At 36.9% G+C, this 15982-nt stretch overlaps 2 protein-coding genes across 2 annotated transcripts in view; one reads left to right on the top strand and one right to left on the bottom strand.

Annotated features, from left to right (window-relative positions):
- The window catches only part of LOC127956352 (scavenger receptor cysteine-rich type 1 protein M130-like), a 56902-nt gene extending 54611 nt beyond the window's left edge, over positions 1-2291 (bottom strand). The window contains exons 1-2 of the mRNA XM_052554208.1: positions 2108-2291; positions 1591-1905 (exon numbers count right to left, since the gene is read on the bottom strand). Coding sequence (XP_052410168.1) covers positions 1591-1702 — 112 coding nt within the window. The 5' untranslated portion in view covers positions 1703-1905; positions 2108-2291. The remainder of the gene's footprint in view (positions 1-1590; positions 1906-2107) is intronic.
- The window catches only part of LOC127956360 (uncharacterized), a 216496-nt gene that overhangs the window by 62292 nt on the left and 138222 nt on the right, over positions 1-15982 (top strand). The window lies entirely within an intron of this gene.

Raw genomic sequence — 15982 nt, 5'->3', positions numbered from 1 at the left:
CCTTCTGATTCTCAAATCGAGACGGACCAGGACCCCTATGTTGTTTGGGCTCAGACCTGGACCATCATGGAAGGAAGGATTTGAAGGCCGCTGAGCTCTCCTTTGCCTCTGTCAACTTCTGACTATGTCTCAACGGAGGTAACGTTTGGAAGGCGAAACCGGAGCATATTTCTTCCTGATGTCTGCCAGGTTCACCCAATGATGTCTCTCTGTTATCACCATGTCTGCCATAGACCTTCCTATGGCCGAGGTGGCCTGCTTGGTATAGCTTGGAGAGAGAGAGAGATGTGGTGCGGCGCAGCTCGGCTATCTGATCAGGAGAAAGCACCTCGCCTTTTTCCAGGATGTCTCCCTCACAGAAAGATAGCTAGTCAGCGTCTCTTCTACAGGGGTATCCTCTCAAAGCCGCTTTCACGCATCACCTCTATGCTGGCACAACTGATATGGTGAAACTATGTGTGCTAGCGCACTTCCACGGCAAGTCCAACTTTGCCGTGTCGCAATCCATTACCTGCAACAGCTCTACATACGCAGGGCAGGAGGATTACAGAGGATTGCCCCCTCAAGGACATCGTATGCATGCTCTTCACCCAAACAAATGACTCTTTGCTAGTAGATGCCATGAGAACGATCGCTGTTATCTTTTATGTTCAGATGCATACTTCAAACAAAACAGTCGATGAAGATTAAGAAGAAAATGACATGTTCTCCCGGCGCCTATTTATGCATATTCACACCACCAGAGTGACATCACCGGCCAACTCGTAACAGCTGATTGTCCTACAAAGTAACATTATAGTTCCCCCACTCTATAACCTAGGGCAAACAAGGGACTCATAAACTACCACTAAACAAAAAACGCAGCTGTGGATCATTCAGGGAACAACACAGTATTAAGAATCGAGTGGCTTTTGAATGGGGCCATTTTGATACATTTAACTATCTTTTTTTTTTTTTTTTTTTTTTTGTGATATATATGAAATATTCAGGTCAGTGCTAAATAAAAAATAACATGCATTTTGTATGATTCCTTTTTATTTTGGTAAAATAGTTAACATTTTGCAGATTCTGAAAGGGAGATGTAAAATTTAGACCTCAGCTGTATTTAACATTACAGAGCATATATTTAGACAAACTGATAAAGAAAGGAAACCCACTGCAGGCTTACTAAACTAACTAACCAAACATGGGTATGCACATTTAACCAGGAATGTTAAAATTTGAAGTTTGCTTTGTACAAATTTAAGTATTTCTCAAGGCAAAGACCTTGAATATGTGCATAACTGTTAATGCTGCACAAATGCGGCATGCATTTATTTACACAGGAATAAAATATTAGTGTTTTAAAGATGCAAAATGCAATGCAAATAAATAAATAAACATTTTAAATAGTGTTCAATATACATTATCTATCACACAATTAAAATTTGTGACAGAATTTTGCCTTCTTTTTTTACCATATGTTTCTTATCTTTGTGCACATCAGTCTAAAATGTTGTAAACTAAGGCACTGAGTACTTTAGCTTTTCATACTTTAGATACAATTTGAGCAGCAAAACTCAGGTGTAGCCTCAAGAGTGCAAATGTTACCTGAGCAGATGACTCCAGAATCTTTAGCATGATCATAGTAACTTTGGTCCCATCCTCCTGATACACAGTCCTTCAGTGTGGATTCTGAACCAACACATCTGAGAAAACTCATCCAGATTGGTCCTGATCCTTGTCCAAAGACTGCGTTACCCAGAGCATCTACAGGTTCTCCACAGTCCAGCTCTCTACACACCACTGCAGCATCAGCCAAATCCCAAGCTATATCACACACTGTTCCCCACTGACCTCTGTGAAGAACCTCCACTCTACCAGCACAGCGACTGTGACCACCAACCAACCTCACATTCACACGATCTAATATTTTAAACATATTAGAGAGAAAGAGAGGCATATTGTGAATTAATAAATAAAAAATATTGTCATCGGAAATCCTACATTGAAATCAAACATCCTGAAGCAAAAAAAAAAAAAATCCCATAATGTTCTGACTTCTAGAAAGTAAAATTTCTTCATCCCTCTTTCTGTTGTTGTTGTTGTTTTTAATTTGTGTACTTACCAGCTGTGATGAGTATTACAACTGCAGACAGTAAAATGAACAACCCATTCTCACTCCAAAGGCGTCAAAAACCGAAGCATGGTCAAGCGCCCCTAGCGTCACTTTTATGACGCCAAATGTGCCTCTCGGCGTCGAATATCGAAGCACTACGACCTTCATTGCTTTCAATGGGAAACTTTTGGCGTCAGAATTCGACACGAGGACATGAGATGTTTATCGCTATGAAATCACGTTCAAGAAGTCTCATTCAGCACACATCGCGATACTTGCTATCAGTGACAGTTCCACAGTTTGGGTGAGTAGTCGTATATACGCTCTTTTAATGCCTTTTATAAAATGTATTCTGTCTTATTTATTAATCAAATTAGTGCCATATGTTTAATCGCTGTATTATATCGGTCATCCGCGGCTGTCTTTGAGTTTCATTGCGTTTAAATAAATGAACACAGCTGCTAATTAGTCTGATTAAACTCTATCTGTCACCTGACGTGCCATAGACCTTCGAACAGTTTTATATTATTATTAATTTCAGGATCAATGATGTAAGTTGTATTTGTAGTAAAATCATGGTAATCACGACACTTACAATAGTAATAAATGAAATGTGAAGTTAAAACACAGTAAACAGGACATTAGTAACTGTAACTGTAGTTTTACTATGGTATATTAATAATCAATACAACAATACAATAATCACCAAACCAGCTATGTTTGTATCACTGTAATGTTAGTGTTTTTATGTGCTTTTATATGACAGATATCACAGTAATCATATGTTCTGTACCATGCTTTTAATACCTTTTAATGTAAATCCAAAAAAAAAAAAAAAATCCAATTAAAAATAAATAATAAAACATGCATTTTTCCATCTTGCAGTTCTTTCATATCAGTTTATATATATATATATATATATATATATATATATATACATCTAAATATTTTGCTCACAGATCATTATTAACATTCTGTATATAATTCAATTTTATTTACTCTCCCCTTTTTATTATTTTTATTTTTATTTTTAGCTGAAAAGACATAAAGGCAGTCAGCCCAGTGGTGTTTCTGGAGAGGGATTCCTTCAGAAATGGAGAAGACAGAAAGCTGCGGAGGCAGATATTTGCAGCAGTAAGTCTGTGATAGTTTGTCTCTTTTATCAAACATTCCTGCTGTTATAATTTGTACAGCATTTGTTGTTTCTTAAACTGTTGCACTGTCCAAATACCCACACTTGCCATCTTTTCACTTGACCACTTGATTACTTATTTGACGTATTTCCTGTATTTGGCCTAGTGTTCGAGTGAGCATGATAACCACAAGTGTGTGTCGAACTTTTCATGACCTGATGACTGTGTTTCCCAATCCTGATCCTGGAGAACCCCAGCACTGCACGGTTTTGGAGTCTTCACTGATGAGCTGATGAGTTGAATCAGGTGTGTTTGATCAGGGAGACATCTCAAATGTGCAGTGTTGGGGTTCTCCAGGACCAGGATTGGGAGCCACTGCCTTATGGGACACTTATGTGTTTACAGAGATTTTTAATAACTAATTATCAATATTTCACATACTGTACATTGGACAGCTTCCCATGACCTCTTGTGAGATCTCGGCAAAAAGTCTGACGATTTATTCCAAAACATGATGCATGATGGGATACACTAAGCTTTGTATAGCGCTCCGGAGCAGTATTGGAGAGGTTTAGTGTGTGTTAAGGACGCTGTGCTTTGGCATTATTAAGACAGTCTCGTTCACACACTGTCATGTACACACACTCTCAAGTGGCCAAGACTGCAAGTGTGGGTATCTGGACAGGGTCAAAGTCTTAAAAATGATCCCTAAACACATCACAGTCTTAATAATCCAGTTTAACACTTGTATGATATTGTACAAGCCCCAGGACAGCCTCATCTGACATTATCAAAAGAATTCATATGACTATAGCTTGCTATTAATTACTTGCTTTCAATAATGGATGCATTTAACTTTTAATTATACAGCATCTTTACAGAGGTGTAATGTACAAGTTGCACGTAATTAATAATATTTCCTTCTTTCTGTCTTACAGGATTTTTTGCAGATAATCCTAATGCTGTTCTTCTTTTTCAGGTCTAAAATATCGAGCTCAACAGCTATTTTAAGAGCCAACCCTCACAAACCTTCCTAAAACCTAAAAGAGCTATTACTGAGTCTCAGCGAATCTTGCCATGATCAGCTCTTCCCAGGTACATTTGTTTAGAATATTTTTTTTAATCAACATTTACTCCTCAAATGCTCTGGTCTGAATCTTACTTTAAATTAACTTAATTATGTTTAATGAGCAATATTAATTGCACACAGAGTAAGTAGAGATTATCTTGTTTCACAGAAGAGAAGGAAGACCAAGGAAATGATTTGCTCAGGATGAGGAATGAAGATGGCCATCTTGTGCTCAAACAAACAGAAGTCCTCTGGTATGTGTGTGTTGAAGCAATGCTGTGTTATACAACATTTTATGATGATCTCTCACAGAACTGGTCATGTCAGCCTTGATTTCTTTTTTTACTATTACAATTACAGCATGTTAGCAAAGTGTGACTGGACATTTTTAATATTATGTTTTTAAAAACACACCACCTGTTTTAAAAGTAGACAAGCATCATGAAATTGGTTTAGTTGATATAAACACCAATGTACATTATTTCATTGTTTTCTAAATGTTATGTTATAAATTGTGAATTGATAGTGGATTGGTTTGAAGCCAGGCCTTACACTGCACAGACTAAAACACATTTGTGAGAGAAGTCAGGAACTTTGGAGAAAGATTCTAGAGGAAGAAAACACATTTACTGCAACAATAGATGAATTCTAGAGTCTATGAGAACTACACATGCTAATGCAGTCTCATGAGCAAGACCTTTGCCTCTGTAACTTTTTCTTAATTCTTTAATTTTTATTGCAGTATTTTAATTTGTACAGATGATCTCATCAGCCAAATGAGGGGTTTTGACCAAGTGATGCTCTTGAAAGGAGTGAAAGAAGAGGATGTGCTAAATTCTCTTCAGAGAAAAAGCTTCTCAAAAGGTCTCAAAACAGCTTGAAGAATGGTAAGTGTAGCAGTACTACAAGGGTCATAGTTGCTCACACTGCTAAAATCACACAGAACATAAGCTGAGCTCTCTGTCCATTAAACAACTTCATCTGGATTGTTTGTTTCATTTTGACCAGGTCTGGGATCTTAGGACTGAGAGATCCTCTGGCTGAGAGAAGCTACACCACATCAGTGCTGGATATCAACCACAAACTGTTTCCAGACACGAGAGAAGAAGAACACGATGGGGAGATGAAACCAGTTTAGATGTGATGATGGGAATCATTATTTTCTGGAACAGTATCTCATGTCTTATATGTATCACATGATCTGTATCACAGTTGAATGGATGGGACTGTGTGACTTTTAAGGACATTTCATCACTCATCTGTGTGAACTGATTTATATATGAGGTTAATGTATTTTTGATGATAATTATTTTCATTGAATCTTATTCGTCTTGATGCTACTTTATCAACTTTATAGTCTATGCTTCAATAAAATGAAAATGGTGAATATTGTGTTCTGAAGATTCTTGTTAAATACATAATTTTACTAGGTAGGCTCATATGTGTTTATTTTAGACTTGGAAAAACTACATATTAATTATTGGGATTATTTTTTTATTTAAGACATAAACATTTTTGATCGGATTAATAACATCTGGGACATCAGTACACCAGAAAGTAATTTTTTTATATTTTAGTAACAAATATGCAAATTTTTTAGTGAAATAAAGGGAGTTACGAGATTAACTATTCTGCATTACAAGATGGTGCCATGGGCTTTATTGTTACAAACACTTGAGAGATAATTGAGAATGAAGCAGGAATGATCAATGGGATCTTGTACTGCATTAAAACCAAGAGCACACACATGATGTCCAGCACCTGAGGAGCAAGATACGGGGGTGAGGAGGACATTTTTACACTGATTTTTGCTAAATAGTTATATATATATATATAAATTAATATTCTTAGTACTGCATGAATTTGTCCTTGTGTAATAGTGAAGTATCACAATGTGTATACATTGTCCTTGATTACTGCTTTACATGTGGGGAATAGATAAAGGCAAGTTGTTGCAGGTTCATCCATTATATTTCTTGCCATATACTTCAAAAATCAAATAAATAATCTATTATTTTCATTATTAAATCATTTCTTTCTAATTTTTCAATGTTTCATCAGATGGCCTCACAATGTCCTGTCAAAAGGTATAATAGTCATGATGAATAGAATAGAAAACAGAGGACTGTGAAAACTGTCAGATATAAATGTGACTCAGCTCAGTTTGTTGTCCATCATGAGGAGAATACATATATGTAGGTTTTACTGCCCTTCTACCCCCAGGGGCCCAGTAGCACCCCCCGGAAGAGCCCAAAACTGTACATTTCAAATGGCTGTAAATCAGAGTCCAATTAACATATCAAAGAGAAAATGGGCAGGATTATTACTTATGCTATGCTGATAAAATAATGTTGAGCTCAGTTTTCAGAAATAAATGGAAAGCTGACATAAAGGCATTTTAAATATTTCTCACTGTAAAATACCACATTTCAGCCTGCCTCTCAAATATATCATAGAGGTTTGCACAATAAACATATTTAGATATCCAGTTTTCCTTAAAATAAATAATTTATTTCGTTTCGTTAATAAAAAGTTTTAAACTACATTACCCACAAGCCTCCGTCGTTCTATCTATGCAAAGGCAACACTAGGGGGCTGTTTTTTGTAGTTCATTGAAGTTATGCTTAGGGTTAGGATTAGGATCTCGCTAAAGATGTCATTTTTGTCAAGATAGCAACACTTCATTGTTGACTTAATATATTACTAATGTGATGATAGCAGCAAAACATACTTTTTTACATGATGCGCTGTTTAATATGGGTTAAAAGATAGTCCAACCACAGACTGTCCTGAAAATTCATAGCCAATGACATCAAAGCTGAGCAGCAGCGACACACTTCCTTATCCATGTATGACCGACGTCTTTCGTTTTTCGGCTGAAGGGATAGATTCGGTTAACAATAGATTAAGCTTGCTACTTATTAGATTCGGTTTTATTAACGTCTTCACCTTCCTCCGTTGTTCAGCTTGACAAACATTGGGCAATATTGATGTGCACATGCCCAGCAGTCGCAGTTGTATCCAACAGACAGATTCCTCTATAATAAATATAAGACACATTTTTAAGATTTGTATTTTTTTTTTTGACCAAAGACAAATATATTTACTAATCAAATGACGTGCTTCTAAAATTTACATTGTATATTACATTGTGTACAAGTTACAAGTTAAAATTGTTCACATTTGTGTTTCTGTGATTTACCATTCTCTACCATTTGAACTCTAGGAATAAAAACTGAAATTATAAATGAATGAATGAATGAACAAATAAATACATAAAGCATAATAAACATGCATATTTTTGTAAGGATCTTCCATTATTTATTTATATGTCAAACTCATTTAAAGACAACATGCCCAAATTACTACACTGCATCCTCTGTCACCAAGCTCGTTTTTGCCACCATAAAGAATAAAAAGGCAGTTATGTTGTAAACATTAACTATTTTCAGTATGCAAATGAAAATGCTTTTATTAAAAAACAAAACAGTAAATACAGTATGTCTTTCAGAGAACACTGGAAAAAGTGTTGTGACCAAAATGTTATACAACACAATGTAAATGTTTCAAACTCACAAAAAAACACCATGAAGACATGCATGTCAAGTGTGCAATATATTTTTAATATGGAGCGCTTTTTTTAACTATTGTTTTCATCACTGGTTCTGTAATGTATTCATTATGAGCTTATAATTAAAACAAAGTTACATCTTCTGCAAAAATCAAACCACTGCAAAGTCTAATCACTGATCCAGGGACCATTTCTGTGTGTGTGGGTGATAAAGAGTAAACGAGTCCTTGTGCATGATGGAGCTACAGCGTTATCCTCAAACAATCCTGTAAGACAGAAAGGAAGGAAATATTAAATTACATTCAACTTATACATTACACTGTGTTTTGTTTAGACCATAAAAGCAGCCTCTGTAAAAACTTGAGAGTGTGTGTACGTGACAGTGTGTGAACGAGACTGTCCCCGGTCTTAATAATGCCAAAGCACAGCGTCCTTAACACACACTAAACCTCTCCAATACTGCTCCGGAGCGCTATACAAAGCTTAGTGTATCCCATCATGCATCATGTTTTGGAATAAATCGTCAGACTTTTTGCCGAGATCTCACAAGAGGTCATGGGAAGCTGTCCAATGTACAGTATGTGAAATATTGATAATTAGTTATTAAAAATCTCTGTAAACACATAAGTGTCCCATAAGGCAGTGGCTCCCAATCCTGGTCCTGGAGAACCCCAACACTGCACATTTGAGATGTCTCCCTGATCAAACACACCTGATTCAACTCATCAGCTCATCAGTGAAGACTCCAAGACCTCAAAAGTGTGTTTGTCAGATAAGAGAGACGCCAAAACCGTGCAGTGCTGGGGTTCTCCAGGATCAGGATTGGGAAACACAGTCATCAGGTCATGAAAAGTTCGACACACACTTGTGGTTATCATGCTCACTCGAACACTAGGCCAAATACAGGAAATACGTCAAATAAGTAATCAAGTGGTCAAGTGAAAAGATGGCAAGTGTGGGTATTTGGACAGTGCAACAGTTTAAGAAACAACAAATGCTGTACAAATTATAACAGCAGGAATGTTTGATAAAAGAGACAAACTATCACAGACTTACTGCTGCAAATATCTGCCTCCGCAGCTTTCTGTCTTCTCCATTTCTGAAGGAATCCCTCTCCAGAAACACCACTGGGCTGACTGCCTTTATGTCTTTTCAGCTAAAAATAAAAATAAAAATAATAAAATGGGGAGAGTAAATAAAATTGAATTATATAAAGAATGTTAATAATGATCTGTGAGCAAAATATTTAGATATAATAAGTATATATAAATATATATATATATATATATATATATATATATATATATATATATATAAATATAAACTGATATGAATGAACTGCAAAATGGAAAAATACATGTTTTATTATTTATTTTTAATTTGATTTTTTTTTTTTGGATTTACATTAAAAGGTATTAAAAGCATGGTACAGAACATATGATTACTGTGATATCTGTCATATAAAAGCACATAAAAACACTAACATTACAGTGATACAAACATAGCTGGTTTGGTGATTATTGTATTGTTGTATTGATTATTAATATACCATAGTAAAACTACAGTTACAGTTACTAATGTCCTGTTTACTGTGTTTTAACTTCACATTTCATTTATTACTATTGTAAGTGTCGTGATTACCATGATTTTACTACAAATACAACTTACATCATTGATCCTGAAATTAATAATAATATAAAACGGATCGAAGGTCTATGGCACGTCAGGTGACAGTTTAATCAGACTAATTAGCAGCTGTGTTCATTTATTTAAACGCAATGAAACTCAAAGACAGCCGCGGATGACCGATATAATACAGCGATTAAACATATGGCACTAATTTGATTAATAAATAAGACAGAATACATTTTATAAAAGGCATTAAAAGAGCGTATTTACGACTACTCACCCAAACTGTGGAACTGATATCAAGTATCGCGATGTGTGCTGAATGAGACTTCTTGAACGTGATTTCATAGCGATAAACATCTTATGTCCTCGTGTCAAATTCTGACGCCAAAAGTTTCCCATTGAAAGCAATGAAGGTCGTAGTGCTTCGATATTCGACGCCGAGAGGCACATTTGGCGTCATAAAAGTGACGCTAGGGGCGCTTGACCATGCTTCGGTTTTTGACGCCTTTGGAGTGAGAATGGGTTGAAATGAACGTCAGGCATCTTCCCATCATCCTCAGCATAATTAACTCAACACCCAGAACAAGCTTCTCCACTCTGATGATACAGATGTACAGGCATCCTCTTAATGAGAGAGAAAGAGGCTCAACACCCTCCAATCACACTCGCTATTACCTTATTAGACACAACAGAGGAAATCATCAAACAACCTCAGTGACAAATCAGAGGATACTTTTTTTATTTTCTCCATATACAGTATATCAAAACCTGTCAGTGAACTCCTCCTCCACACACATCAAGACCTCAGTGAGGGGTGGCACACAAACACTCACACACTCACAAGTTTTTGATTTACAGGAGACAGGAAACTCTCCAGTTTATTTACAGCATCAAAGCCAAACACCTGCAAAGACGACATAAAAGCACTGATAACAAACTGAAAATGTCCAAAAGTAGTGTATACCATAGACACTAGATGTCACCTTGTCTACGGCAGTTCATTGGAACGAATGCTTCAACAGAGCCGCCATCTTGGAACAGGGGAGCTATTCCTCTTTAATGCATCAGCGTCAATATAGGCAAAGGTCTAACCGAAAAAAAAAAAAACACCATAAAGCTCAGAACTATGACCTACAAACTTTTTACTTTATTAAATGTTTAGATTTCCTTTCATTTAAATAATGCCCCCTTTCTTTATCGTTTTCTTTTTTGTTAATGTTTTTTTGTTCATTTTTTTTTTGGTTCGTCACAACAGTCAGACATGTATTTATCATCGAGTCCAGAGAAAATGTAAGGTTTTGATATATATCAAAAAATAATGCATAGTAAGCCTAAGTTTATTAGTAACATTCTTCTACTTGAGTAAACTTCGAATGAACTATCGCTACTTACCTTAGCCTACTGCATTCAAAATTGCAATGGTGTGACTATACATGTTAATTTAAACATTTTAATTGTATTGGTTTATTAAATATGATACACAACGCAATTTGCTTGCGGAAGCAAATCACAAATTTGAGAGGAACATAATGTAAGTTAGATAGTTCAGGTGCCAAAGACCATTCAAACTTCTCTTTATATCCCGCAATACTTTTGCCACATTAAATGTATGTACTAAAGTAACATTCATAGAAAACCCCCTTAAATCAGTGTAGTATCACACAGCGCCAGTCGGAGAAACTACTGAATATAATTTTTTTCGTGACAGAAACTCCGCGCAACATAAATGACAAAAAACACATTAAAAAAAGTGAGGAATGACATAATAAAAGAATAAAAAATACAAATAAGTAGGTAAGGAATGACAATATACAAATTAACAATTGTGTGTGCAGGTATTTGACATGCAGGTATAGGCAGTTTTGTATGTACAGGTATATTATGTTCAAAAATTGAAGTGTAGCCTAGACTAAGTATGTGTGTTAGATAAATACGTGTGTGTCTATAAATTAAAATAGCTTTATGATTCAACATCCTCGCTGTCTGGATTTTATATTTCTTTCGTTTGAACATCCATATGCAGCACAAAAGTCCGAAATTGTCCATGAATTCAAAGTACAGGCGGAGATCACAGTGTTACCTAGCTACCTCCTATGACAAGACCCCTGTTCCAAGATGGCGGCGGTTTTGACGCATGCTTAGAACCCCAAGGTGTATATATCTATGGTCAAATACAGCGTCACACACTGTGTACTGTTTGTTGTCCTGGGGCCGGTTTCACTAAAGAGGTTCAACCAACTCTGAGTTTAAACTTGAACTCTGAGTTGACTTACCCTGAGATGGGAAACTCTTAGTTTTCGGTTACAGAACAGCTAAAATGAGTTGGTTTAATAAACTCTACACTGACTGACTCTGAGTTAAGTGTGTGCACCACAACTATAAAAAGCCATTATCAATGGAGCACCGATATTACGATTCACCATGGCAACAGCTCCCGCCAAAAAGATGTCTGCACACTTCAGACTCAATACAAATATAATTCTTCACAGTGTTATAATATCACAAGTGAAAACTGGCAGAACGTTAGATTAATGAACTAATAGCTAATCATTTAATGATATTTCATGGGCAAAATATATACACTGTGTGCAGAATTATTAGGCAAATGAGTATTTTGACCACATCATCCTCTTTATGCATGTTGTCTTACTCCAAGCTGTATAGGCTCGAAAGCCTACTACCTATTAGGTGCATATTAGGTGATGTGCATCTCAGTAATGAGAAGGGGTGTGGTTTAATGACATCAACACCCTATATCAGGTGTGCATAATTATTAGGCAACTGCCTTTCCTTTGGCAAAATGGGTCAAAAGAAGGACTTGACAGGCTCCGAAAAGTCAAAAATAGTGAGATATCTTGCAGAGGGATGCAGCACTCTTAAAATTGCCAAGCTTCTGAAGCGTGATCATCGAACAATCAAGCATTTCATTCAAAATAGCCAACAGGGTCACAAGAAGCGTGTGGAAAAACCAAGGCGCAAAATAACTGCCCGTGAACTGAGAAAAGTCAAGCGTACAGCTGCCAAGATGCCACTTGCCACCAGTTTTGCCATATTTCAGAGCTGCAACATCACTGGAGTGCCCAAAAGCACAAGGTGTGCAATACTCAGAGACATGGCCAAGGTAAGAAAGGCTGAAAAACGACCACCACTGAACAAGACACACATGCTGAAACGTCAAGACTGGGCAAAGAAATATCTCAAGACTGATTTTTCTAAGGTTTATGGACTGATGAAATGAGAGTGAGTCTTGATGGGCCAGATGGATGGGCCCGTGGCTGGATCGGTAAAGGGCAGAGAGCTCCAGTCTGACTCAGACGCCAGCAAGGTGGAGGTGGAGTACTGGTTTGGGCTGCTATCATCAAAGATGAGCTTGTGGGGCCTTTTCGGGTTGAGGATGGAGTCAAGCTCAACTCCCAGTCCTACTGCCAGTTTCTGGAAGACACCTTCAAGCAGTGTTACAGGAAGAAGTCTGCATCCTTCAAGAAAAACATGATTTTCATGCAGGACAATGCTCCATCACACGCGTCCAAGTACTCCACAGCGTGGCTGGCAAGAAAGGGTCTAAAAGAAGAAAAACTAATGACTTGGTCTCCTTGTTCACCTGATCTGAACCCCATAAAGAACCTGTGGTCCATCATGAAATGTGAGATTTACAAGGAGGGAAAACAGTACACCTCTCTGAACAGTGTCTGGGAAGCTGTGGTTGCTGCTGCACGCAATGTTGATGGTGAACAGATCAAAACATTGACAGAATCCATGGATGGCAGGCTTTTGAGTGTCCTTGCAAAGAAAGGTGGCTATATTGGTCACTGATTTGTTTTTGTTTTGTTTTTGAATGTCAGAAATGTATATTTGTGAATGTTGAGATGTTATATTGGTTTCACTGCTGAAAATAAATAATTGAAATGGGTATATATTTGTTTTTTGTTAAGTTGCCTAATAATTATGAACAGTAATAGTCACCTGCACACACAGATATCCTCCTAAAATAGCTACAACTAAAAACAAACTAAAAACTACTTCCAAAAATATTCAGCTTTGATATTGAGTTTTTGGAATCATTGGGTCTCATTCATGAAACATTCGTAAATATACGAGTAAATATCTGAGTGATTTGCGCGTAAAGAGAACTTCCCGAAAACTCTTCTCCTGATTCACAAAAACTTCGTAAACCTCAGATGTGATAGTGAAATGTGTGTGTGTGTTAATGAATTCCAATCAGTCGTAAACGGGACGCGCGTGCACGCTCACTCTCAAATACCATAAATCCCGCCCATTAAATCCGACTGACAACTATATATGAGCATCATATAATGACACCAAACGAAGGATTTCAACATGTCTTCTCAAAAGCGACTGAAAAAGAAACATTTCTCAGCTGCAGAAATTGAAGTTTTATTATCAGAAGTTCATTCAAAACGCCATATTTTATTTCAAGCTTACTATTGGCATATCGGGTCCTAAAAAAGGAAGTTTGGCAGCATATTACAGATCCTATTACTGGCTCTCATAATAAAAGTTCAAAGAAAAACCGTATGTAATTAATATATATAATATTATTTTCAAAATGCTGGGTAAATATGTACCCGATTAAGGTGAATTAAAATGCAGCCGTATTAATGAGCAAAACGTTCAGACGTTAAACGCACTATTTACGCATGGCTGGGAGCAGGTGTAGATTTCTTTCGTACCAACTAACATTTGGAAAATACGAACGTTTTAATGAATCCGAAAATTTACGCCAAAACCACTTTACACGCGATTTACACAAAAATTCGTTCTGCTCGTGTTTCATGAATGAGACCCATTGAGAACATGGTTGTTGTTCAATAATAAAATTATTCCTCAAAAATACAACTTGCCTAATAATTCTGCACTCCCTGTATATAAAATAATAACAGTAATAATAATATTTTAAGGTGCCTTTATCTTATTTTACAAATGATCTGCCAATAGAGTAAGAAAAATATGGCAGTGGCTATATTTACACTAAGTGGAATTAGCCTACTTTCTTAGCGATAGATCCTATTTACAGTAGGCTAAGTGCAAGTAACTCTAGTTGCTATTTACAGAAAAAATGTACAGTGAAAATTGTGATGTATCATATTTACCATGTAAAATTATTAGTTCTTTGCAACAGGCTAAGTGTAAATAGAATTAGATGCTAGTTATACTTTATACTGGCAGATACATAGGCCCATGTGCACTTCAGTATTGTTAATAACAGGATGCAATAATAACAGATTGTAAATTATTATATTTATTAAATAGTTGCATCATTATTAAACACTAGTTAGGCACTTTACTTCCACTTTTAGAACATTTTGTTCATTTTTATTGAAAATAAATTCTAATGTGACATGTGAAAGGAAAAGTGAGAAGAACGAGCTTGGCAAAAGCTGGACTCTAACCCAATCAATCGCATTACAAGCTAGTTTTCCGTGCCCAAAACATAATAATCTTGTTTTCCATTTGCATTAACATTATTTTTATTACCACACTGGCATATAATTTGACTTAAGTAAAATGCACTTAATTTAGATCCCCCCAGGAAACAAGACTAAGTATCTTATACAATTTTCTTATACAGAGAATCCATCTTTATGTTATTTTTTTATATATTTGTACTTGGGTAAAAAAAGAAGAGAAAAAACAAGTAGTAAGAAGAGCATTTTTCCAGTGTGCATCAATGAAATGTTAAAAAAGGGGGAGGAGACCGAAAGAAACTCTGGGTTTACCGAAGAAAACCTGCTCCTGACCAGGTTAAGTTCATAGAGTAAGTTACCATGGTAACTGACTCTGAGTATAAGTTAGCTCTCTTTCAGAAACGGGCTTGACTTACCCTGCTTTCTCAGGTTTGACAAACCTCCCATCCTGAAACAGAAAACCTAAGAAAACATCTCGGTTACGTATGTAACCTTGGTTCCCTGAATAGGGAACGAGATGCTGCGGTGACGTCACCACGTATGGGAACACCTCCGGTGTGACGAATGTCTGAAGCCCTATACCATCCCGCCAATCCTATTGGCCAAATGGCGCATAGCACCACCCTACGCATGCGCACGCATGATATACCTGGGTGCAGCGCGCCATTTCGCTCAGATTTCATGACTGAAGATGAAGAATTATCAAGGTACGGAACGGCCAGAACCGCAGCATCTTGTTCCCTATTCAGGGAACCAAGGTTACATACGTAACCGAGATGTTCCCTATCATAGGTCACTTCGATGCTGCGGTGACGTCACCACGTATGGGAACGATATACCAAAACGCCTGACGTACCTGATAACTGAGATCCGAGGAAGCATCTGCTCAAGCGGAGAGAACCCGGGAGCCAGGGGCCATCCTCACATCCAGACTGTAGGACTTGATAAAAGTGCTCGGTGAGGACCATCCTGCCGCAGCACAGATATCATCCATAGAAGATCCACTGAGAAAAGCTTGAGAAGAAGCTACAGCTCGAGTGGAATGAGCCTTAA

The sequence above is a fragment of the Carassius gibelio genome, chromosome B4 (genome assembly GCF_023724105.1).
Source record: "Carassius gibelio isolate Cgi1373 ecotype wild population from Czech Republic chromosome B4, carGib1.2-hapl.c, whole genome shotgun sequence".
In the NCBI taxonomy this organism is placed as follows: Eukaryota; Metazoa; Chordata; class Actinopteri; order Cypriniformes; family Cyprinidae; genus Carassius; species Carassius gibelio.
The sequence above is the reverse complement of the archived record's forward strand: the minus strand, read 5'-3'. Positions and strand labels throughout refer to the sequence as shown.